Below are 27,370 nucleotides of genomic sequence, written 5' to 3' on the forward strand. Positions count from 1 at the left end.
TTTATATCAGAGAATGTATACAATATACAACCTAAAATTCTTAGTCCCTGCAGACATTCTTGAAACAGAAGAAAAACCCCAAAGAATGATGATAGAAAAAATGCAAGAACTCTGAAGTCCCTTCACCCCTCCCATGCACAGACAGCATCAAGCCTCCCCTTCCCACCACTCATTCTAGCATAAAGCATCAGCATTCCCGCCACCCACCACCAAGCAACAGCAAAGCCTCCAAAAAGAGACCATGGTCTACAAAACCTCATAAATTAACTGTTCACTCCAACATTTCAACATTCCTTAGGCTCTCTCTCACTAACATGGGAGAGACAGATATCGCTCCTTCTACAGTGACGGGGAGACAAACAAAACAGTCGCTGTTTTGATGTTACAGCCAGTCTGAGGCATTGGTTTTCATTTGGAGTCCCCAGACTTGAGAATCAGCAGCAAACTCTCACTCACCATCGTGAGAGAGTGATTGTTCACCTAGTGCAGAGGCCTTCAACAGCCGCTCATACTGTCTAAGTTGATTTGGCTCCCACTGCGCTTCAGTTTGTGACATTGCGAGAATTCGTGTCCACAGGGCCACGCAAGGCTGCACCCTGAAGGCACCCGACTTCAGGCCAAACCTGGACATGTAGAAAACAAGGCCAATCAGCAAGCTCTAAGGACCGCAGAACACAGAGTGTCATTGTAGTTACAGGATTCCACCTAGATACAGGACCCCAGCCACCCTGAAAACAAAAACAGGCAATAGGTGGAAAGCTTTGGTGTGTAGTCCTGTGTTGGCATTTGTATCTGTCTAAGTGCCTTCATTTATAATATCTGAATTTAATTATCAATCTTATTTTTATGAACACAATCACAAGGACGATGACCTAACTGACAGAAATCTGACTTTAAGCATCTGCTCCCATACACTTTTAAAGCATTTTCAAGTAGCAATAAATCTTTTGTAATATACATATTGTCTTGTATATTACAGTACGTATTACATTAGTTTGTGTATGGAAGTTTATGTACTGTTATGATTTCAAAAACTATAGAAAATGGGCATTCCTGATTTATGGAGAAGTCAGCTTATGGGCAGTTCATAGGAACGGAGTTATTACACATTCCAGAGTCTTCCTGTATGTGAAATTAAGGGAGTATGCAAAAGTATTCCTTCTATCCCACCTTGCCAGTTTATTTTCCATTAAAGACCTTATTCTGGTTAATTTATCGCGTAATGGTGAACTGAAGTAACTTGCAGCCTTGTCACAGAAAGCTTATTTGAGACAGCTTTTCATTGGCTAGGCATTACTGAAATCTACTGTTTTTTTTTCCCTGCTGAGTCATAATCTACGCAAAACCGATTTGGATATTCATACTATTCTGCCATGTGAGTCTTAGCATGTAGGAGTGAATGATGCAGTTTTCTACCTTTCGGAGTTTCAGCAAAGAGGAAGACGATGATGTTTTTATCTTGAGTTCACCTTTAAAGGTATAGTTAAAATTAATACTTTCCTAACTTTAGGCTGTGTCTAGTCTGTTTTATAAACCTCTGTCATATGCTGTAAGTATGCATTTGTACCCAACAAATTTAATTGTACTTAACTATGTAAAAAAAATGTAAAAACATGACAGTAATGTGGTTGCAAGTTTTTTTTGGAAAATGATTTCAAATAGTTCGTTTGTACAATGTACTTTTTTAGTTTTGCAAATGTAAAGCTGCCTGATGTAATGGGTTGCACAGTTTTTTTAGATTTCATCATACAAAGATTGTTCTTAGAGGAAGTTTGTAATTTTCAACTTTTCATAATTTACTTTAACTCAATTCACTGTATTTTCATAAAACCCTTGATATGCTGTTCAATAGGACTAAAGCTTATTATCTGACATATTTAATACTAAACATTTGTGGTACTTTGGGTTTCAAAAAAGAAATGGTACAAACTAAAACCTTGTTAATTCTGTAATAAGTTTCAGTATTTACTATTTTACTGGCATATATACAGTGGATTCTGGTTAATTGGAGAATCCACTTATTTGGGACAACTTGTAAAGAAAACAAAACTAATTGAGAAAATAGCCAGGATTCTCTTCTTTTATTTGGGACACTGCTGCTTAATTGAGAAATTATGACAAGGAGACTGTTGAATAATTTCCAACCAGCATTTTTCACATGCTCTTGTGTGGCCATTAGATACGATGCCTTGCTTAGAGCAAACAGTTTTTAAATTGCATGATTTATATTCAAAACAGTTATTTTTGTCACTGCTAGTAGGTGAGAAGTAAACAGTAACACAATTTAGAGCTGTTTTTCTCCTGCTGTTTCAAGCATTCAGGCTTGGAGATGCCAGAAATGGCCTGGAGTGAAAATGAAATTATTTAATTACTTCAAGTTAGGAATGGCGAAGGTTTTGAAGGTATCGACAATAATCTTGAATGTTAAAATGAAAATAGATTTGGAGGGTGCTATTGTTGAAAGCATTGTATGAAGGCAGTCTATTATCTGCACTAGGTGTCTGTGCTGATTTTGTTTATTTACAGTCAAAAGAATAAAGCAATATACACTGGATGAATTCCTCCATTGATAAATATTAGCAACCAATACACAGTTTTATACTGATGTAGTAGTAGAGATGGTGTTCTAATTTTTCTGTATTTCATTTAAATAATTTGTTACTCAATTAGCTACTCATGTTGTTTGTCTATTTTATACCTTTTAACTATTTCCATGAAACTTTGGCAAATTGTGACAGCTGCTTAATTAGCCAAAATGTACTGATACTGATGCGTCCCAATTAACCAGAATCAGCTGTAGTTTTTTAAAAAAATACTGCCTTGCCCAATTAAATGCTTGGACAGTATGACTAGAGCAGAGCATGAGATTATCTAGAAAGCAGACAGTGCCCTGCTGACAATTTAAATTGGCTGCATGTACTCGGCATTTTCATTGATCTGGAAGAATAGAGCGCAGTGCTTTGTTTTCAGTGATAGTTGACGCCTAGTGCTTTTGAGAGTAAAAGCTACTTATATATTGGCTTTTTTAAATAATGTATTTTGTATTTCTAATAAAAATGTTGGAGAAATGCATATTGAAATGAAAATATTAAGGTAAGCCATGCATTAGCAATTTTCTTCACAACACAAGTCTCATGTCAGTGGTAGAGAAATTACTGGAGATTATTCTTAGCGATAGGATTTATAAGCTTTTGGAAAACCATGGCCTAATTAGTTATAGTCAGCGTGGCTTTGTGTGGAGCAAGTCATGTCCTAATAACTTGATCGATTTTTTTGAGCAGGTGACAAAAGTGATTAATAAAGCTGGAGCTGTAGATAATAGTAAAATGTTTGACAAGTTCTCTCATAGGACACTCATCCAGAAGATTAAGATGCAAAAGATCAAAGGTGTTTTGATTTGTAACTGACTTGTCCATAGAAAACAGAGTAATAGTTGTTGAGACCTATTCTGGCTGTCTGTGACTGGCTAGTGATTGTATATGTAAATAAAAATACCTGAACTGCAAAGGTCTCAGTCCAGATCACTGCAGAACAAACACGTACACGCATATAATCACCTTAATGAAGATGTAGATGTGTAGATTAGTAAATTTTTTCAGATTATACTATGAAGATTACTGGTGGTGTGAGTAGTGTAGCTGACTGCTAAAGGGTATAGCAGGATATAGACCAGTTGTGGATATGGCTGGAAATATGTCATGTGGAATTTAACTAGCTAAGTGTGAAGTTTTGCACTTTGGGAGATCAGATGTAAAGGGCCAGTACACTGTTAATGGTAAGACCTTTTGATATGGAGGGTCCAAATCCATAGCTCTCTGCAAGTGGCTGTATATTTTGATAGGGTGATAAGGAGGGCAAATGGCATGTTTGCCTTTAGCCTGAGGAATTAAGTTCAAGAGTTGGGAGTTATGTTGCAGCTGTAAAAAACTCTAGTTAGATCACAGCTGGAGTGTTATATTCATTTCTGGATACCTCATTATGAGAAGGATGCCAAGGCTTTGGAGAGGGTGCAGAAGTTTGCCAGGATGTTTCCTGGACAAGAGGGTATGTGCTATGAGGAGTGATTGGAAAATCTTGGGTTTTTTTTCTAGAGTGGTTGCGAGAAGATCTGACTGAAGTTTATAAGATAATGAAAGGCAGATAGAGGAGGCGGCCAGTATCTTTTTCCCAGGGTTGAAATGTAATATCAGAGGGCATGCGTTTACAGTGAAAAGGGAGTAAGTTCAAAGATGTGTGGGCCAAGTTTTTTTCTACAGTGTCAAGTACCTGGAGTATGCTGCCTGAGGTAGTCTGGAGGCAAATAAGCTCTTAACAAGGTGCGTATATGTGCAAGAAATTGAAGGATGTGAACATTATATTGGCAGAAGGGATTAGGTCATTTGATTATTAATTTAATCAGTGTATCATCATGGGCCAAAGGGCCTATTTCAGTGTGATATTGTTCTGTATTGTAACACAGCTTTTATCATGCATGGTGAACCTTTGCTTATTCTGCCTCTTAACTATTGAAGAAGCGATAAAAAAAACATTAACTGAAAGACAGCAGAATTGAAACCTAGATTCATTCACCTAGTTACCTGTATCCGTATCTGGCTTATGACCAAGTGCTTCTTGCTTAAAATTATAGAAGTTATAGTAATTAAAATGTTTGTTTCTGAGTATTATTCTATCCTGCCTTTGCTGATGCAGTCAACTAGAATTTTTGGGATATTTTGGCATCAAGCAAAATAAACTTAGCGATACTTAATTTCCTGTTACTTTTCATCACAACTTTTAGTTGCAGAATTTAATTGATTGCTTAAGCTGGCATAGGGTTTATATACTTGTGTTTGAAGTTGTGTGAACAATGAATTCAAATAAACTCAATTTGTTTTCATCTGTGCTAGGCATTTAACTGCACACAAGGACTTGTTACATTGTCATTAACGTTTTTTACCAAGCCACAAATAGAGATGACAAGCAGCAAGAAGTTCCAATTTGTTTGAGTGTGAAGAAAGTACTAGTTGAGTGCCTTATGAATGTATTACTAACAATGCTATTTCAGAATCAGATTTATTATCACTGACAAATGCCATGAAATTTATTGTGGCAGCAGTACAATGTCAGACAGAAAAATTGTTGTAAATCTTAAATAAACAGCGCAAAAAGGGAATAGTGAGGTTATGTTCATGGACAGTTCAGAAATCTGATGATAAGGAAGAAGCTATTTCTAAAATGTTTTAAGTGAGGATCTTCTGGCTCCTGCACCCTCCTCTCTGATAGTAGTAATCTGAAGAGGACATGTCCCATATGGTGTGGGTCCTTAATGATGGATGCCACCTTTTGATGATGTCCTCTGGTGGGGAGGGTTGTATTGTGATGTTTATATAATTATTGAGTTCAGCACTTCAGTTCAAAAGTGTTCATATTTACTCTTGGTACTAGACTAGAAAAGGTGGGATTGGACAACAGTTGTGAAGCAAGTTGGATAAAATATTAAATTGGTTAAAAAATGGCAGATGAAATTCAATAAAATGCAAATTATTGGACATAGGTAGAAATAACAAGTATGGCATAAATGATCCTTAAGTAGTTTCAGAATGATAGGACAAGTCTTCAAGATATGAAACTTAATGTGAAATAATACCATGAGTAGACTATTTGGCCCTTCAAGCCTTCTTCACCTTTATGACAAAGACTCTTTAAAAACAAAGCAGATCAGAAGATGTGATTGAACAATCAATCGGCTGGGGGAGCTCAGTAGGTCAAGCAATATCTGGGTGTGGGGGGAGAGGGAGAGGCAGAGAGGATTTGTTAATATTTTGAAATGAAAATCTTCATTAGTCATGCATTGGAACGATACCCCTGCATCTCTCCCTGAACCCACTGATGCTGATTTGCTTCTGAGCGCCTCAAGGCAGATCCTTGTTCTAGATTCCAGCCTCCTTGTCTCTTGTATTTCCAGAAGATATGATTGTTTTATGGCATATACTTCCTGTGAAAATGTTTTTAAAAGGTGCTACCTTTACAAAAGTGATCATCTCCAGGCAAATGTTTATATTGATAGAGTGTAAAACGACTCAAAAATTAGAACTGTAGGAGAAAAAAGGGTTACATGTGTTCTTTTCTTTCTTTCTCTCTCTCACGCACGCATGCAGTGTTTAATCTTTAAATTTAAAGATTTTACTTTATAAGGAATGGGAGAATTGGAGATAGGCCTAAGATCAACTAAAACATTCTACATTTATGATCCAAAAGGCTTTGTTCCCAAAAATGTTCTGCTCCCATTTCCAGTGAACAAAATATACAAAACAGAAAAACCAGATCTTTACAAGCAAAGCTTGGTAAAAGCCTTACTTGATAAATACTAAACACGTTTGTGAGTTTGGGGTATTTTTTTGACCATAGTGATAACACTGTTCTAATGGTACAAAGAAGTCTTTCAAGATTAATTCAGAATGTTGTTCCCAAGGATTGACCCAAAGCCTGGATTTAACTTGAGTGTATTCAATAATTTTATTTTAGATTTTTGTTTATTATTTTATCAAGATAGAAATCTGGCCAAGGAAATTAATTATATCAGGCAGCATCTATGGAAATGAATAAACAGTTGACGTTTTGGGCCGAGACTCTTCTTCAGGATTCGACCCAAAGCATCAACTGTTTATTCATTTCCTTCGATGCTGCCTGACCTGCTGAGTTCCTCCAGCATTTTGTGTGTGTTGCTTTGGGTTTCCAGCATCTGCAGAATTTCCTCATGTTTAAGTAATTATAATCACTAGCCTCAGATTAAATTGTTTCTAACTTCAGTGTAACGTTAACAACTAAGTGTCAAAATTTGTTTCACACCGATCCCTCTTCTTGGTAATACTCTGTAGAGTAGTGTTCACCAACCTGCTGATCGCAATCAACTGGTTAATCTTTGAGACTTTCCCAGTAGATTCAGAAAAAAAAAGAAAAATAAATGCACAAATACTGTTGAGAGATTGTTGCCTGGTTGCAGGGTTTTAGTTCCGTTCTTTCGGCCCAGTGCGCATGCGTGTAGCTCCCCCGCAGTACACAGTGTACTTCAGTGGTCCCCAACCAGCGAGAAAACGATAGGAGTCAGCTGCATCTTTCCTCAGTCCCTGTCATGGCCGCTGTTGAACTTGAACCCACGCGACGTCATCAGTCGCCTAACCGCAGTGACACCCTCACGCCAGGGATCACTGGTTGGCCTTGGGAAGCCAGTGGGAAGTGCTGTCGCTACTGGCCTGGAGCGCTGCCTCTAAACCTGTTTAACACACTGAATGTTTGTGGGGAATCCGGTGCTAAAATATTCGCAGAAGACCTAATTCGTGCTCAGTGTACCGTAAGTATCAGAGCAGCTACCTTGCTGCGATCTACTGAAACAAACTTTTGTTGGCCGATAGATCCTACAAGGGGGGCGGATGTGCATCCTGTCGCACTCCTCGCTCAGTTGGTCGCTCTCTCCAGACTGCTACCGCCGTGGCCCTGGTACAGGGACCTCTGGCCCTGAGCTTGTCCTCTCACCCCACCCACGACCAACCACACCTGGCCAAGATGGGTGGGCGGGAGGCTGAAGCTCGGACCCGGAGGCTGTCTAATGAGGCAATGAAGCCCTCAAAACTATGCTCTGGTACCCTGATCCAAGCACCCAGCAATTAAAGACAAACCCGCTGAGTCTTTTCAGTGGAAAAAACGTGAGCAAGCGGAACAGAAGCTAAGTGCCAAGAGTCGCAAAAACTAAATTGCAGAATAGACTGGACATAAGGAACCTGCTTCGAGTATCACTGTATTACCATCGTGTTTAACACCTGCTTCCCGCTGGCCGGCCCGCAAGAATATTGTCGATATTAAACCAGTTTGCGGTGCAAAAAAAGGGTGGGTACCCCTGGTGTCTATACATTATTTCTACTTCCAGGTTGTGGGGTTTTACTTCTGGTCTTTTCTGCCCTGGTGCACATGCGTGTAACTAATCGATCTGGGGTCGATCTTGTCTTTTACTAAGGCCGAGGTAGGGGATCTTGGACTTAAAAAGGTTGATGACCACTACTGTAGAGCTATGACATATAAAGTAGCACTATGATGCAGTCTATTAAGTCAAGAAGAGTTGATTGTCTTGGTCCCAATAATTTCTCCAGTTGTATTTCTTCACTAGTACTAGCAATGAAATGAGATCTAAATCAAGACCCTTTATATCTATTCAGTTGCACATAAAAGTTAATTCAAAACTATCTTGGATAAGAATTTAAGAACCTAGCAACTCATATTCCAATGGTCAATATTGCCCATAGATTGGTAAACATTCAACAGACTGCAACTACTCAAAACCGAACACATGTAAAATATAACTGTTGAGTTATCTTTTTAAGTGCTACAACTCATTGCTGATTTTCATGCGAACCTGCAGTATAAAAACAAGTTCTTTAGTCTACAGTGGTAATTATAATTACTCATTTTTAAAAAATAATTTTTACCATAACAGAGGCGTGTAACCAACTATTCAAATGCTTGTCCGGATGCTACTCAAATGTTGTGAGCATCAGTTTCCAATAGCCACTTGGGTAATGCTCAGATTCTCTCTAAACTTACTGTCTCTTGCCTCTTACCTTATGTAAGTTAGGGTAAAGGGTAAGAAACCTTTGGTTATAGAGAAAAGCTTCCTATTATTTATTCCCCTAGATATTTTTTAAAAGTATGTTTAGCTATTTAAGATGAGGTGAACTATATACAAGTGCATATTTGTTGTTTTATTGTGTTTCTGATTCCATTTTAAATTACTTCTGAGGCATTGCAGCATCAGTAAGGTTGCATCAGATGTATTTAGAATTTTCAAACTGTTTTAGTGTAGCAATATCCTACAGTTGAGTAATGTTTCTGTATATCTCACTAATAAACTAATTGTGCTAAATACTGGTATAATTTAATCAATTGGAACCTCATCCTGTTATTTGTGTATGTCATCTGAAGCTGTATAAAAGTTTGCTCAATTTAACTCCTGACTAACACATACAAAATTCTGGAGGAACTCAGTAGGTCAGGCAGCATCTGTGGAAATGAGCAAACTGTGGATGTTTCGGTTGAGTCCTTTCATCATTGAAGAGTCTCATCGCGAAACATTAACTGTTTATTCATTTCTATTGATGCTACCTGACCTGCTGAGTTCCTCCAGCATTTTGTATGTGTTACTCTGGATTTCTAACATCTGCAGAATCTCTTGTCTTTATCAACTTAACTTTTTTCCTTTTGCCTCTTCCACTCCTCTCCCAACTCTTTTTAAACTTAACGTTTTTGTTGCAATGTTTGGCATTGTGTCACCGAGGTTGTCAAACTTTCATCAGCGTAGAATATCAGCATACAGTCAAGCAAAAAGGAAGCAAGTTTTAGAAAGCTCTACACACAGTATTATCTGGAGACATTTTTCAGGTTTGAATTTTCGGGTGGCTCTCCCTTCCATTTTCTACCCTGAGTACTGAGTGCACATCTGTATTGAGCTATCTTCTAGCACTCATCCATAGCCTTCTATGCCTAGACAATTCAGGTACTTGCCTGCATACTTAAATGCTGTCAGTGACTCTGCTTCTGCCACACTCTGGGTCAAAAAGATTCCCCTTCAAGTCCTCTCTAAATCAGTTTCTTGGACCATTTCTTCCAGAACACAGGTAACCTGTGCAAGAGGAACTGGTTGAATCTGAACTGGATGGGTATCCGTTATCCTGGTGATTTACTGGAAGTGCTCGGGGTTTTAAATAGTCTGGCAGGGCTATGGGATGGAAAGTATAGTGTAGATGAGAAAGATGAAACAAATGTAAGTCCCTTACAGTCAGAAACAGGTGAATTGATCGTGGGGAACAAGGACATGGCAGACCAATTGAATAACTACTTTGGTTCTGTCTTCACTAAGGAGGACATAAATAATTTTCCAGAAATAGTAAGGGACCGAAGGTCTAGTGAGTTGGAGGAATTGAGGGAAATACATGTTAGTAGGGAAGTGGTGTTAGGTAAATTGAAGGGATTAAAGGCAGATAAATCCCCAGGGCCAGATGGTCTGCAGCCCAGAGTGCTTAAGGAAGTAGCCCAAGAAATAGTGGATGCATTAGTGATAATTTTTCAAAACTCTTTAGATTCTGGATTAGTTCCTGAGGATTGGAGGGTGGCTAATGTAACCCCACTTTTTAAAAAAGGGAGAGAGAGACCGGGGAATTATAGACCGATTAGTCTGGCATCGATGGTGGGGAAAATGCTAGAGTCGGTTATCAAAGATGTGATAACAGCACATTTGGAAAGAGGTGAAATCATCGGACAAAGTCAGCATGGATCTGTGAAAGGAAAATCATGTCTGATGAATCTTATAGAATTTTTTGAAGATGTAACTAGTAGAGTGGATGGGGAGAGCCAGTGGATGTGGTATATTTAGATTTTCAAAAGGCTTTTGACAAGATCCCACAAAGGAGATTAGTGTGCAAACTTAAAGCACATGGTATTGGGGGTATGGTATTAATGTGGATAGAGAATTGGTTGGCAGACAGGAAGCGAAGAGTGGGAGTAAACGGGACCTTTTCAGAATGGCAGGCAGTGACTAGTGGGGTACTGCAAGGCTCAGTGCTGGGACCCCAGTTGTTTACAATATATATTAATGATTTAGATGAGGGAATTAAATGCAGCATCTCCAAGTTTGCGGATGACACGAAGCTGGGTGGTGGTATTAGCTGTGAGGTGGATGCTAAGAGGATGCAGGGTGACTTGGGTAGATTAGGTGAGTGGTCAAATTCATGGCAGAGGCAATTTAATGTGGATAAGTGTGAGGTTATCCACTTTGGTTGCAAGAACAGGAAAATAGATTATTATCTGAATGGTGGCCGTTTAGGAAAAGGGGAGGTGCAACGAGACCTGGGTGTCATTGTACACCAGCCATTGATGGTGGGCATGCAGGTACAGCAGGCAATGAAAAAGGCAAATGGTATGTTGGCATTCATAGCAAAAGGATTTGAGTACAGGAGCAGGGAGGTTCTACTGCAGTTGTACAAGGAGTACACTGGAGTATTGTGTGCAGTTTTGGTCCCCTAATCTGAGGAAAGACATTCTTGCCATAGAGGGAAGGTTCACCAGATTGATTCCTGCAGGACTTTCATATGAAGAAAGACTGGATCGACTGGGCTTATACTCATTGGAATTTAGAAGATTGAGGGGGTATCTTATTGAAACGTATAAAATTCCAAAGGGATTGGACAGGCTAGATGCAGGAAGATTATTCCCGATATTGGGGTAGTCCAGAACGAGAGGTCACAGTTTAAGGATAAAGGGGAAGCCTTTTAGGACTGAGATGAGGAAAAACTTCTTCACACAGAGAGTGGTGAATCTGTGGAATTCTCTGCCACAGGAAACAGTTGAGGCCGGTTCATTGGCTATATTTAAGAGGAAGTTCGATATGGCCCTTGTGGCTAAAGGGATCAGGGGGTATAGAGAGAAGGCAGATACAGGGTTCTGAGTTGGATGATCAGCCATGATCATACTGAATGGCGGTGAGAGGCTCGAAGAGCTGAATGGCCTACTCCTGCACCTATTTTCTATGTTTCTAAGTATGAAGTGGTGCATTTTGGTAGGTCAAATATGATGGCAGAATATAGTATTAGTGGTAAGACTCTTGGCAGTGTGGAGGATGAGAGGAATCTTGGGGTCCGAGTCCTTAGGGCACTCAAAGCTGCTGCACAGGTTGACTATGTGGTTAAGAAGGTGTACAGTGAATTGGCCTTCATCAGTCGTGGAATTGAATTTAGGAGCTGAGAGGTAATGTTGCAGCTATATAGGACCCTGGTTAGACCCCTCTTGGAGTACTGTGCTCAGTTCTAGCCGCCTCACTACAGGAAGGATGTGGAAGCCATAGAAAGAGTGCAGAGGAGGTTTACAAGGATGTTGCCTGGATTGGGGAACATGCCTTATGAGAATAGGTTGAGTGAACTCAGCCTCTTCTCCTTGGAGCAACTGAGGATGAGAGGTGACCTGACAGAGGTGTATAAAATGATGAGAGGCACTGATCGTGTGGATAGTCAGAGGCTTTTTCCCAAGGACGAAATGGCTGCCACAAGAGGACACAGGTTTAAGGTCCTGGGGAGTAGGTACAGAGGAGATGTCAGGGGTAAGTTTGTTTGTTTGTTTGTTTTTTACACACAGAGAGTGGTGAGTGTGTGGAATGGGTTGCCGGCAACGGTATTGAAGGCGGATACGATCGGGTCTTTTAAGAGACTTTTGGATAGGTACATGAGCTTAGAAAAATAGAGGGCTATAGGTAACCCTCGTAATTTCTAAGGTAGGGGCATGTTCAGCACAACCTTGTGGGCCGAAGGGCCTGTACTGTGCTGTAGGCTTTCTATGTTTCTATGTGGAGAGGATGATTCCAATACTGAGGTGTCTAGGACCAGTGAGCACAAACTCAGGATAGAAAGACGTCCCTTTAGACCGGCGATGAAAAGGAATTTCTTTAGCCAGAAAGTGGTGGATCTGTGGAATTCATTGTCACAGATGGCTGTGGAGACAAATTTAATGGATATATTTAAAGACGGGGTTCATAGGTTCTTGATTAGTCAAGGTATCAAGAGTTACAGGGAGAAGGCAGGTGAATGGGGTGGAGAGGGATAATAAACTGGCTGTTATGGAATGGCAGAGCACACTCGATGTGTCAAAAGCTCCAATTCTGCTCCTGTGTCTTATGGTAACAAATAAATCTATAAACACAGAATTTTACTGTTAATTCTATTTTTTTTCCTTTCTGGAGATCCTGTCTGATCAGCTAGGTATTTTTAGCAGTCACTTCTGGTTTACAATTCCAGCAACCACAATGTTCTATATTTTACAGTTGCTACCTCTTTTTTCTCTCATCTTCATTTACCTCCTTGTGTATTTCATCCACATTGGTCAATTTCTATCAACAACCCTTGATCTACTGTTAGCTGAAAATATTTGCATTACTCAGTCTTCTTGGTGCCACCCTATTACTCAACTCTTCTCCCTCCTCAGCAATTTCAAAGCATGTTTGATTTTTCACTTTTCTCATTTCTGATGAAGGCCATCAATTTGCATGTTAACTTTATTGCTGCCTGATTAAATATTCACAGTCTTTACTAAATAATTTCATATATCTAGGATCTGAATTTTTTTAGATTTTCAAACTAAAACATTTACACGGCACAGTAGTGTAGTTGTTAGTGGAATTTTACTGCAGCACCTATGATCTCAGTTCAATTCCACCGCTGTCTTTAAGGAGTTTGTATATTCTCCCCATGGCCATAGGTTTCCTTTGGGTGCTCCAGTTTCCTCCCACATTTCAAAGATGTATAGGTTAGGGTTAAATATGTTGAGGGTATGCTCTATGGACTGTGTGGCGACACCTGCAGGCTGCCACCAAGCACATCCTCAGACTGTGAAAGTCGTTGACCCAATCAACAGATTTCACTGTATATTTCAGTGTACTGCATACGTAACACAGAAAGCTAATCTTCATTCTTTCAGATATTGTTTTTTTTTTTCTCCACTGGTCTATTAACCTACCTTTCACAGTTATACAAGCTGTAGTTTGCTGATCCCCAAAGCAGCAGAAATACTCTCCAGCATCTGCTGATTCCAAGTCATGAATCTGCAATATTTGTGCACAGCCTTCCTGCTTTATTGTGTACTTTTCATTTGAAGAGATCAGAAGAGATCCTTTCCTCCACTTCACAGGCACTTCAGGTTTAGACAGTTCACAATGTAGGATTGCCATCTCATGCCCTTCAACCTCTTGACTCTGAAGTTCTTTCATCAGAATTATTGGTGCAACTGAAATACATCCAAAAGAATTCATTTACTATATTTATCTGGAAAGTGTAATTCTTCACCTGAATCCCAAATTTAATTTGTATCCCTACGTGAACACCACCAACCTTGCCTGGGACCGTTTTTAGGGTTATGCATTCAGTTGAAGACTTAGGCTGTTGGTTTGGGGCATGTGACATTGACATATGGCATATAATAGACTTACAAACAAATTGAGTAATTACTATCACCACACATTAGGCTTTTGAAGCTTCACCCCAAAATCAATCCTTCAAATCAAATATAAGATCCATATTCTCTTTGCACAGTTGAATAATAGGAAATTATTTTTCATGACTAAAATTTGATAAAGTGGATATACTGAATATAACATTATCAAAGTTCAAACTGAATTTATTATCAAAGCACACATACTATCCTGAGATTCATTTGCTTGTGGACATTCACAGTAGAACAAAGAATTGATAGCGTGGTTAAGATCCAATTGCATGCTTGCCTTTATTAGATGAGGTATTGAATTTAAATCTCAAGAAAGTAGTATCATGGCTTTATAAAACTCTAGTTTGAATGCTTCTGGAGTGTTGCATATAGTTCTCATCGTCCCATTATAGGAAGAAGGTAGAGGCTTTAGAGAGAGGGCAGAAGTAGTTTACCAGGATGTTGCCTGGATTAGCAGGCATTAGCTATGATGACAGGCCGAACAAACCTGGGCTGTTTTCTCTGGAGTGGAAGAGGCTGAGAGGTGACCTGACAGTGAAGAGAGTGGTGGATGCCTAATGGATTTACACAGAGAGTGGCGAATATCTGGAATGCTTTGCCTGGAGTGGTGATACAGGAAGATACATTCGGCACTTTTAAGAGATGTTTAGACAGGCACATGAATATGAGGAAAATGTAAGGATATGGACATTACGTAGGCAGAGGGATTAGCTAGGTTGCCCATTTGATCAATAATTTAATTGGATCAGCACAGCACTGTGGGCCAAAGGGCCAGTTCCTGTGCTGCAACTACAATAGAATTAATGAAAAACTACACACAAAGTTTCACGAACAACCAATGTGCAAAAGACAAACTGTACAAATACAAAAACCAGATAAGAATAATAGTAAATAAATAATACTGAGAACATGAGTTGACGAGTTCTTGAAAGTGGGTCTATAGGTCGTGGAGTTCAGTGTTGAGGTGAGTGAAGTTATCCAAGCTGATTCAGAAACTTGATGGTTGAAAGGTAATAACTGTTCTTGAACCTGGTAACGTGGAACCTATGGCTCCTGTGTCTCCTTCCAGATGGCAACAGCAAGAAGAGATCACGTCCTTAATGATGGATGCTGCTTTCTTATGGCAGTGCTCCTTGCAGATGTGCTTACTAGTTCGCACTGCACGTAAAACTTCACTTGTAAAGAAGCTTAAGGATGTAGGAATCACTGACCTTGTTGCCCATCCTTGAGATGTTGCAGAAATACATGTTAGGTTGGGAACTCCAGATTTAGACACAGAGGTGATACATTTCAAAACCAAGAAGGTGTGTGTGACTTGGAGGTGAACCTGCAACCAAATAGTGTTCTTATATGCCTGCTACTTACAGGACGTGTTTCTTAGTGGAAAAGGTCATGAGTTTGAGAGGTGTCATCAAAGTAGCCTTGACAAGTAATGCTGTGCATTTTGTAGATTACAAATACTGCAGCCACGATATAACAATGGGAAGAATTAATGTTTAGGGTAGATGTGGGGATACCAGTCAAGCAGGTTACTTTGTTCTGAATTGTGTTGAGCTTGAGTATTGATAAAGTTGCAGTTGCCCAAACAAGTGGACAGTATTGTATCACACACCATTTCTGTGTCTTGCAAAGGAAGAAAAGGGTTGGAATTTCAGATGTTGAAATTAATTGGTATGCAATGAATTCCTAGGAGGCATGGCTCTCCCTTATTGGAGATGGTCATTCCTTGGCATTTATTTGGTGAGAATCTTACTTGCCATTTTGCCTTTGCAAGGAGTTGCAAGTATGAACTGTAGCCATGCAAATAAGTAGCAAGTAAAGACGACAAATAAGTGCTTGCCTTAATTGGTTGGGCACTGAGTATAAAAGTAAGGAATCATGCCACCAGCTATATAAAATGCTGGTTAAGCCACATTTGCAGTATTGTGCACAATACTGGTCACTCCATTATAGGAAGGACATGGACATGAACATGAAGGAGCTTTAGCAGGACAATGCCTTGATTAGAGGGTATAATCTATGAGAAGTTGGACAAACTGAGTTGTTATCTCTAGAGCAGTAGGGGCAGAGGGGGAGACCTGATATAAGTTTATAAAATTGTGAAGATAGAACGTCAAGCACTAGAGGACATGAAGGTGAAAATTCAGTTTGTTTCATGATAGGAAAGATGTTGAAGCTTTAGAGAGGGTGCAGAGGAGGTTTATCAGGATGCTGTCGGGATTAGAGAACATGTTTTATCAGGACACACTGAGCAAGTAAGGGCTTTTCTCTTTGGAGTGAAGGAGGATAAGGGGTGATTTGATAAAAGTGTACAAGATACTAAGAGGCATAGACCGAGTGGAGAGCTGGACACTTTTTGCCAGGGTGGAAATGGCCAATGCCAGGAGTCATAATTTTAAGGTGATCAGAGGAAAGTATAGGGAGGAATTTCAGAGTAGAGTTTTTATAGGGAATAGGCAGTGCACCCTGCTTGAGGTGAAGGTAGGGGCAGATACATTAGGGGATTTAAGAAACTCTTAGATAGGCACATGGATGACAGAAAAGTGGAGGCAAAGGTTGGATTTATCTTCGTGGGTTGTGGAGTTGGTGCAGCATTGTGGGCTGAAGGGCCTGTGATGTGCTTCGATGTTTTGTCTTCTTATACTGAAATAATTCAATATATTAGTTACAGCAGTATAACTATGCTGGTTAACTCACAAGTAATAGGTTTATTTTCTAATGACTATACATCAATACAATCATATAAAGTTATCAAATCAAGTTGAAGTAACATTTTTAAGTATAAAAATGTGACACAAAGAACTGGACTGCCGAATATTGAAGAGCGACTGTCAACACACACTGAATGGAGCACAATTTACTATACATCTCTTTAAATTATGAATTTTCACTTACCATTAACTTTCAAGTAGCCATCAATTTGCTGGTCCCCGGAATCACAGGTGTATTTACCCGTATCTTCTGTACTGACATTGTGGATTGATAATTCAACAACTGTACCAACTTGTTTCATTTCATACTTGCTGCTGGGGTGAAGTATTTTTGATCCTTTTTTCCATTTGACTGGTGCACCAGGCTTTGTAAGCTCACAATGAAATGTGACTAGATTACCCTCTTCAGTTTCCTCATTCTGTAGCTCTTTTTTGAAGAGCACAGGCAACGCTACAAAATTTGGAAAGACATTTAAGGATTGGCGTAGAGCATGGCGCCAGGGGTTGCTTCCGACGGTGGTAGAGACTATCGCGTTTCACTGGATGGCTACCACCCACCTCAAGCTGGGCAGCTCCAGCCACAGTGCTGGCCCGCCACAGTCAGTCTTCCTCATTGGGGATAATGGATTATTCCACGAAGAGCTGACTGTATCTACTGCACCAGATAAGAAAGAAAACAAATTGACTAAGACAATGCCCTTCAAGTTGGGATGTTGGAATGTTCGCACAACGATGACTGGACTTGACCAAAGCCTCAAAGATATTGAAGATGCACGAGAAACAGCAGTCATTAACAATAAGCTACTGAGGCTCAAGGTAGATATAGCTGCCCTGCAAGAAACACGTTTGGCGGATTCAGGTACACTGAAGGAAAGGGACTACACATTTTTCTGGCAGGGAAAGAACCAAGACGAGCCTCGCGAGCATGGAGTGGGCTTTGCCGTTAGGACCTCCTTGTTGCAAATGGTGGAGCCACCAGAAAATGGATCAGAATGACTTATGACTCTCCACCTACACACCAGTCATGGCCCAATATTTCTCATTTTTAAGATCTTTTTTATTAATTATTATTAAAGGTTAATGATATCTCTCATCAGTGTGTATGCCCCTACCTTGAACTCCACCTCTGAGGCAGAAGACATGTTCTACAATTTAGAAACTGTTGTCAGGAATATTCCCAGTGATAAGCGCCTCTAACTCCTCGGTGACTTCAACACCGGAGTGGGAGACAATAACGATTCCTGGCCATCTAATCTTGGCCACTTTGGAATTGGCAAAATAAATGACAATGGACAATGTCTTCTGGAGTTCTGCTCCTGTCACAGCCTGTGTGTAACTAACTCCTATTTTCAGATGAAGTCGCAGTACAAGGTCTCTTGTGACATCCATGGTCTTAAACACTGGCACCAACTGGACATGATCATCACCAGGCGCTCTTTCATCAACTCTGTACTAATCACCAGCTCATACCACAGTGCAGACTCAGACAAGGATCATGCTTTAGTATGCTGCAAGATCAAATTACATCTGAAGAAAATCCAGCACTCCAAACAAACTGGAAAACCTCGCATTAACACAACAGAGATGAAACAGTCAGAAAAGGTTGACCAGTTTGCCAAGTCAGTACAGGGTGCTCTGACTACCTCCTCACAAGCAGATACAGCAACAGAACAATGGTCATACCTTCCCGACACCATCCACGAATCAGCATTATCTTTGGAAGAAAGACCACAGAGAGCAGTGACTGGTTTGAGACAAAGTCCAAAATCATGAATCCTGTCATCAAAGCCAAGCGTGCAGCTCTCACAGAGTACAAGTGCTCACCATCCAACCAAACAGTCCAGGCTCTTCGCGCTGCTAGAAGCAAAGTGCAACAGAATGCAAGGCAGTGCGCAAGTTAGTACTGGCTCCAGCTCAGTGAGGACATTCAGACAGTAGCTGTGACAGGCAACATCAGATTAATGTATGATGGTATCAAGAAGGCCCTTGGCCCTTCGCAGAGCAAAACAGCATCCCTGAAGTCATCCAGCAGTGAAATAATCACCAATAAAAGCAAGCAGATGGAATGTTGGGTAGAACACTACTCTGAGCTCTACTCGAGAGAAAATGTTGCTGTTAGCTCAGCCATTGATGCCATCGATTGTCTACCAGTCATGGATGAACTCAACTCCGTACCAGCCATTGAGGTCCTCAGCAAGGCAATTGGCAGTCTGGTCCCAGGGAAAGCTCCTGGCAGTGATGGGATTCCTCCAGACCTGATGAAACACTGCAAGAGCTCATTCCACCAACCTTTACAGAAAGTCCTCTGTCAGTGCTGGAAGGGAGGAGCCGTACCACAGGATATGTGCGACTCCAAAATCGTCATTTTGTACAAGAACCAGGGTGATAGGAGCTACTGCAACAACTACAGGGGTATCTCCCTCCTGAGTATTGTCGGCAAAGTCTTTGCTCATGTAGCTTTGGCAAGTCCACAAACTCTGGCAGAATGAGCCTACCCTGAGTCCCAATGTGGTTTTCACGCAAGGAGGTTAACTGTCAACATGATTTTCTCACTCCGTTAACTCCTGGAGAAGTGCAGGGAACAACAGAAACCCTTCTATGTCGCTTTCATCTATTTGACCAAGGCATTTGGCCTTGTCAGCAGGGATGGGCTCTTTCATGTTCTCCTCAACTTCAGCTGTCCCCGGAAACTCCAAAGTATCATCAAGTCATTCCATGATGACATGAGGACTACTGTTCAGTATGATGACCACTCATCAGAACCCTTCGCTATTTGTAGTGAAGCTAAATAAGGATGCGCGTTGGCCCCAGCATTATTTGGCATCATCTTCTCTCTGCTATTGAAGCACGTGTTTGGAATGTTGACAGAAGGCATCTACATGCACACCAGGTCTGATGGACGGCTGTTCAACTCTGTGAGCCTGAGAGCAAGAACAAAGTTGCGAAAGATCTTAATACATGACGTGCTCTTTGCTGATGATGCTACTCTAACCTCGCACACCAAACAGCAACTACAAACTCTCATGGACCACTTCTAAGGCATGCAAGGACTTTGGGCTTACCATCAGCATAAAGAAAACAAATGTCCTTGCCCAGAACATAGTGGAGACACCAGTCATTACCATCAACAATTATGATCTAGAAGTGGTCCACGAGTTCACATACTTGGGATTGACCATTAACGACACTCTGTCCCTTGATGCTGAAATCAATAGGTGTATTGGCAAAGCAACATTGATCCTTGCTCGTCTCTCCTTGCGGGTCTGGGAGAATCCGAAACTCACTACAAAGACCAAGACTGCCTTGTACAATGCATCCTTTATCAGTACCCTCCTGTATCGTAGCGAGACTTGGACCATCTACTCCAAACAGGAGAGGAAATTCAATAGTTTTCTCCTGCCCTGCGCTGCGCAGCCTTCGCCGCATCCTCGGCATCACCTGGAGAGACAAAGTCCCAAACTCTTAGGTTCTCCTCCGCACTATACTTCCCACAACATTCACACTTTTAAGACAACGCAGACAGTGCTGGCTGGGCCACGTCCGTCGTATGAAGGATGGCAGACTGCCAATGGACATCTTCTGTGGAGATCTAGCAACAGGCAAGAGGAACGTTGGGAGACCCCAGCTTTTCTTCAAGGATCTCTGCAAGTGTGACATGAAAGCCTTAAAAATCGACACAAGAGTGCTGGGAGGATACAGCAGATAACCACAACAAATGGCGAGGTACTCTTCAGCAACACCTAGAGCAAGGCGAAACAGTGATCCTGAGTCAGTTTTAAGGAGCGGAGAGCTAAACAGAGAACACAGTGGACAGCGGACAACAATTCTACGATGCCCTACACATGCAGCAACTGTGGCAGAGCCTACCGTTCCAGGATTGGCCTCACTAGCCATAGTCGACACTGCTCAACAAACCAGTGACTACCAGAGGCACAGTACCCATGGTCAACCATAACCGACAGAGGTCACACACAATTAAGCTAGAGAAGGTGCTAGAAAAGATTCACATGAATGTTGCTTAGACCAGAGGACTTGATTATAAGGAAGGATTGGAAAGGTTGGGATTGTTCTCTGGAAAAACGGAGGCTGAGAGATGACCTTAGAGAGGTTTATACAAATTAATGAAGGAGATAAATAGGGTTTGTAACCCTCTCACCAGGGCTCCTAACAAATTGGGCTTGTTAGTTATCGCTGGCTAACAGCCATGTGACCCAGTATTGCATAGGTAACAGTGAGACGGCCGTAAGACTTCAGTAAGCAACGCATGTCTAAGGTCAGTGATTCAAAGGTTCAAAAGTTAAAGGTTCAGAGGTCCAATTTAATGTCAGAGAAATGTAGACAATATACATCCTGAAATGCTTTTTCTTCTCAAACATCCACGAAAAGAGAAGTGCCCCGAAGAATGAACGACAGTTAAACCCCAAAGTTCCCCCCTCTAGCTCCTCTTCCTTCTTGCACATTAAGTGGCAGCAAGCAACAGTCCCCCTTCCCCCACTGGCAAAAAAAGTTCAACCAAACAAAAAAGTTGGAATGTTCCGTTGAGAGAATGGAGGTGATAGTGAGTGCTGTATAATCACTGCCCCATGCAAAATTATCGTTTGCCAGGAAATACGGAACTCGCACCAGCATTAAATCAAAGTAGAAATATATTTACAAGCAGTTAACAGCAAAAGGTCCCATTACAGTTAGACTAGCCACAATGTGCACATAAACATTGGAGCTCATTGCTGGGTAGTTGGGTACTTTGATTTAATTACTCACAGCACTGAACCCACGTTCTGCTTAGAAGATACCAGCCACGGTTTGGACTTCCCTCGAAGACAGTTACAAACAAACTGGCTAGCTCAGCAGCATGGGCACTTCCTTTTTGGATCCATTTGTCTGCACAAAGCACTTTTTACAACTGTCTTTCACCTTTAGGCAGGGTTTTGTATGTGTCTTTCCTTGTGCTGTTCTCTGTACCTCCGTCTTCTCCTAACATCTGCCAAAAAGACCCAAAAGCAAATCATTTTTCCCTAGCAATTTGATGCCACTAATTTCTCTCGAATGTTCCATGGCAACCCACTGGAGAGAATGTTATCAAGAAGTTGATCAAATGGTTCCATATCTTAGCAGAAACTGAAATACTGGACTGTGAAGCTTAATTAACAGAACACATTACATTTTACAGAAAAACTGCAGAAAATAAAACACCTAACAACTTAACGTGAGTAATATAATAAAACATGTTCTTTATCAGGGTATTATAGGTAGATAGAATTAATTCCCAAGGGTGTGGAGTCCAGAACTGTAGGGCAGAGGATGAAAGTGCGAAGGAGATTTACAAGGCAATATTTTTAACAGAGTGGTAGTTGCCTAGAATGCAATGGGGGAGGTAGTAGAAGCAGTTTCAATTGCAGTGTTCAAGAAACATTTAGACACACAAACATTATTTATTTATTTATTCATTTATGGGATGTGGGTACCACCAGCTAAACCAGCATTTATTGCCCATTCCTAGATGCCCTTGAGAAGTTGGTAATGATCTGCCTTCTTGAACTGGTGCAGTCCCTTAGGTGTAAGTACACCCATAGTGCTGTTGGGGGAGTAGGGGGAATCCATGATTTTGATCCAGCGACAATGAAGGAAAGGCAATATGTTTCCAAGTCAGGATGGTGAGTGTCTTGGAGGAGCATTTCCAAGTGGTTGTGTTCCCAGATATCTGCTGTTCTCATCCTTCTAGCTGGCAGTGGTTGTGGGTCTGGAAAGTGCTGCCTTAGGAACTTTGGAATATATTTTGCAATATTGGAACTTTGTAATATTTTTAGTATTTTTTTATCCGCTATAACATTATTCTACATTTACTTTATTTATGGTTGATTCTTGTATTATTTTGCTACCTTTTTTCATTTCTAGTGAATAGGCCAAGCAACCATATATCATTTCGACAAACCAAATTGAAAGATTCCATTTTGTCCACAAACCTGTGAGAGCGATGATGAAAGAGCATTAGTGTGAGGGCAGAAAAGAGAATTAGGCAGTGTTTTGGTTCCTATATTTAACATCCTAATTAAAAGTATTTTTCAAGCTGCATGCTCAATGGGATTAAAGTTTAATAGTCAATTTTTTATTCTTGCAGACAGTACCACCTGCGAGATCAGAATCTCCAGTCTATGCAAATTTACAAGAACTGAAAATATCTCAAGCTAATCTGCCCCCCATTCCCACTAGTCCTCCCATGCATATTCATGGTGAATGGGAGGTGCATAAAGATAACACAGGACGCACATTCTATTACCACAAGGGAACACAAGAACGAAGCTGGAAGCCTCCTCGGTGGACGAGAGATTCTATAAATAAAGAGTTTGATAACCAAGGCGATTCTCTGAACCGTGGAGTAAGTACATTTATCTTAAAATCTAAATAATATTGCATATAGCTGTGTTGTCATGTTTCCAAAATTCCTATTAGTACTTCATTAAGTTTGAGAATACACCTGGCTGATTACCACCTTAACCTCCCTCAGTTGAAGTTGTATTTAATTGTATTAAAGCATTCTGGTTGGGGTATCTCAATTTCCTTCAACTCAGATGTCAGGAGCCTATCCCTAAGGAGCTGGCTTGTAGAATCAGACCTATATGGTTTGCATAGAGAACAAATAGGACATAAAATGTAGTTAACCATGTCCTCACCAGGCTACGTGCAATTGGATATGGCCATATCATTAAAGTTCCCATCTACTGAATAGTCATTGCGGAGATGAAGATCGACCTTTACACTTGGACTCTTGATATCATGTTCTGTTGCACTGCCAATGTACTAAATGCAGTAGCAGTCATGATAGATCCAGCAGCTAACTTCTGCATCCATGAGATTATGCAGTTTGTCAGCATAACCAAATTGAAATAAGCTGTAGCCTATAACATCATAAGTTGGCAATTACATAAAGATGTCTAAAACTACTTCCTTACAGGAGTCGTTAGCCCTTAGTGAAGAGTTTAAAAAGCAGATCAGGAGTTGCACTTTGCACTGAGTTGTCAATCCATTTAATCTTAACTTTTCCACAACACTGGAATCTGATCAGAGCAGTGAAGTCCTGCTCAAATCCAACACTGTTAGCTTTAGCCAGTTAACCAACTACTAGACAAGGGCAGCTCCATTAAAATTCCCATCCTTGGTGCTAGGTGTCCTGCAGCAGAGGACACAAGAAAAAGCTGAAGATTTGCAGGCATTTGTAACCAGCACGTTGAAATTTCTACCTCCTGAGAAAAATCAACACAAAGTAAGAATTCCAGTTAATTCCAAATGATGTCAAGAAATGTCTGAGAGCATTTGCAGTCATCAACAATTTTGTCTATAGTGCTTGTGTTTCAGAATCTGCTAAAACATGGACCAAGCTATTTCCGTTGAGGTTACTGTACTGCCGTCTATCCAACAATTTAGAAATATTTCTTGGTGTGTTCTCCACAAAAAACAGGATACATTACTCTAAAGCATCACACACAAAATGCTGAAGGAACTCAGCAGGTCAGGCAGCATCGATGGAAATGAATAAGCAATCCATTTTGGGCCCAGACCCTTCTTCAGGACCATTCTGATCCTCTGAGTGGCAAAGATTGCCCCCATGTTCTTCTTAAACTTTTCACCTTTAACCCATGCCTCTAGTTGTAGTTCCAGCCAATATCAGTGGAAAGAGCCTGCTTGCACTTACTCTAAAAAAAAGTCATCATTTTGTATGCCTCTATCAAATCACCCCTCAATCTTTTACGTTCCAAGGAATAAAGTCCTAACCTATTCAATCTTTCCTTAAAGCTCAGTTTTTCAATCCTTGTAAATTTGCACTGTACTCTTTCAGCCTTATTTACATCTTTCCTGTAGGTAAGAGACCAAAGCTGCACAGAGTACTCTAAATTAGGTCTCATTAATGTCTTGTACAACCTCAACATAACATCCCATCTCCTTTACTCAATACTTTGCTTTATGAAGGCCATTGTGCCAAAAGCTTTCTTTATGACCCTATTTAACTGTGCTGCTATTTTCAGTGAATTATGGACCTGTATTCTCACATCTCTTTGTTCTATCACACTCCTCTGTGTCCTACTTGTTCACTGCACAAGACCTATGCTGGTTAGTCCTAAAGTGCAGCACCTCGCACTTGTCTGCATTAAATTCCATCTTCCGTTTTTCCAGCTGATATCCAGATCATGTTGCAAGCTCTGATAGTCTTCCTTGCTGTCCACTATTCCCATCTTGGTGTCATCTATAAATTTGCTGATCCAGTTATCGACATTATCATCCAGATCATTGATATAGATGACAAACAACAACAGATCCACCATCAATCGCTGCAGCACTCTACCAGTCAGGCCTTCAGTCAGAAAGGCAAACATCTACTACCACTCTCTGTCTTCTCCCACAGAGCTAATGTCTAATCCAATTTACTACCTCATCTTGAATGCTAAGCGACTGAACCTTTTTAACCAACATCCCATGTGGGATCTTGTCAGATGCTTTACTAAAGTCCATATAGATACCATTCACTGGCTTGTCTTCATCAATTTTCTTGGTAACTTCCTCAAAAAAACTCTCTAAGATTGGTTAAATGCAATCTACCATGCACAAAGCCATGCTGACTATTCCTAATAGTCATCTATCCAAATACTTGTATATCCGGTCCCTTAGAATACTTTCTAATAAATCTCCCAATAGTGATGTCAGGCTCAGCAGCCTATAATTTCCTGGTATATTTTTAGAGCCTTTCTTGAACAATGGAACAATATTAGCTATCCTCCCTCTTCTCTGGTACCTCATCTGTCACCAAGGATGATGTAAATATTTCTGCTAGGGCCCCTGCAATTTCTGCACTTGCTGTCTGTTCCTGATCTCTTGGCTTTGCACACAGATTACCATTCCGATCTTCCAGAGAACCAATTTTGTCACTTGCAATTCTATTGATCTTAAAACATCTGTAGAATCCCTTAGGATTCTTCTTCACGTTGTCTGCTAGAGCAACTTCATACCTTCTTTTAGCCCTCTTGATTTATTTTTTAAGGGTTCTTTTGCATTTCTTCTACTCCATATGTACCTCATTTGTTCCTACCTACATATACCTGCTATACACTTTTTTCTTCACTGATTCAATATCTCTTGAAAACCAAGGTTCCTAAACCTGTTATCTCTATATTTTGTTCTGACAAGCACATTCAAGCTTTGTACTCTCAAAATTTCACTGCTGAAAGCCTCACACTTACTAAGTACACATTTGCCAGAAGATAGCCTGTTCCAGTCAGCATTTGCCAGATTCTTTATGATGACATCAAAATTGATCTTTCTCCAATTTAGAATCTCAAGCCACTGACCAGACCTTTTCCATACTTATCTTGAAACTAATGACATTGTGATCACTAGATGCAAAGTGTACCCTTACAGAAACTTCTGTCACCTGCAATCTCATTCCCTAATAGGAGATCAAATATCGCATACTCTGTCATTTGGACTACAACGTACCAATTAAAGAAACTTTACTGAACACATTTGGCAAACTCATCTAGTCTTTTTACAGTGTGGGAGTCCCAGTCAATATGTGGAAAGTTAAAATCACCTACTATACCAATCTTATGCTTCTTGCAACAGTCTGCAATCTTTCTACAAATTTGTTCCTCTAAATCCTATGGACTGTTGGTGGTCTATAATATAGCCACATTAATGGTGGTCATAACTTTCCTTTTTAAATCTTTTTATTAATTTTCAAACATAGGCATAATAACAATAGTAATACAGAGAGATTGGGAATACATAGTTAATCAACAGTATATGCAAGTATAAACTATAGATAACACAAATATATTAAGCCTCCCAAGCTCTTGATGTAGATAACATAATGGAAAAAAATATGCCAAAAAGAAAATTAGAAATCAAAGAAAAAATTTCTCCAAATTTCTTCGAATTTAACTGAAGGGTCAAAAATGACACTTCTGATTTTTTTCTAAATTTAAACAAGATATAGTTTGGGAAAACCACTGGAATGTAGTAGGAGGATTAATCTCTTTCCAATTCAATAAAATGGATCTTCTGGCCATTAATGTAACGAATACAATCATCCAACGAGCTGAAGAGGATAAATAACTATTTTCTACCATTGGTGAGCCAAAAATTGTTGTAATAGGATGAGGATGTGAATCAATATTCAAAACAGTTGAAATAATATCAGAAATATCTTTCGAATATTTCTCCAAATAAGGGCAAGACCAAAACATATGAGTCAAAGAGGCTACTTCGGAATGGCACCTATCACAGATAGGATTTATGTGGGAGTAAAAACGAGCGAGCTTATCTTTAGACATGTGGGCCCTATGCACCACCTTGAATTGTATCAGCGCATGTTTAGCACATATAGAGGAGGAGTTAACTAATTGAAAAATTTTCTCTCATTTCTCTGTGGGTAAGGAAGGTTGAAGTTCTTTTTCTCATTCATTCTTAATTTTATTTGATGTACCTGGCTGTATTTTCATAATCATGTCATAAATAGTTGCTATTAAACCCTTCTGATAAGGGTTTAAACCTAAATTTTTTTCCATGATATCAGTTGGGTATGAATTTGGAAAAGTCTGTAACATATTATTCAGAAAATTTCTAATTTGTAAGTATCTAAAAAATGTGACCTAGGTAAA

At 40.1% G+C, this 27,370-nt stretch overlaps 1 protein-coding gene across 8 annotated transcripts in view; it reads left to right on the forward strand.

The window, feature by feature from the left end:
• arhgap12b (Rho GTPase activating protein 12b) overlaps positions 1–27,370 on the forward strand; it is a 189,526-nt gene that overhangs the window by 64,590 nt on the left and 97,566 nt on the right. For 7 of the 8 annotated variants that reach the window (XM_059971961.1, XM_059971959.1, XM_059971958.1 and 4 more), the window contains exon 3: positions 22,840–23,097. The exons of the other annotated variant lie outside the window; for it this stretch is intronic. In XM_059971961.1, coding sequence (XP_059827944.1) covers positions 22,840–23,097 — 258 coding nt within the window. The remainder of the gene's footprint in view (positions 1–22,839; positions 23,098–27,370) is intronic. 8 annotated transcript variants of the gene reach the window in all.

Source organism: Hypanus sabinus, chromosome 6 (assembly GCF_030144855.1).
Source record: "Hypanus sabinus isolate sHypSab1 chromosome 6, sHypSab1.hap1, whole genome shotgun sequence".
NCBI classification, from domain to species: domain Eukaryota; kingdom Metazoa; phylum Chordata; class Chondrichthyes; order Myliobatiformes; family Dasyatidae; genus Hypanus; species Hypanus sabinus.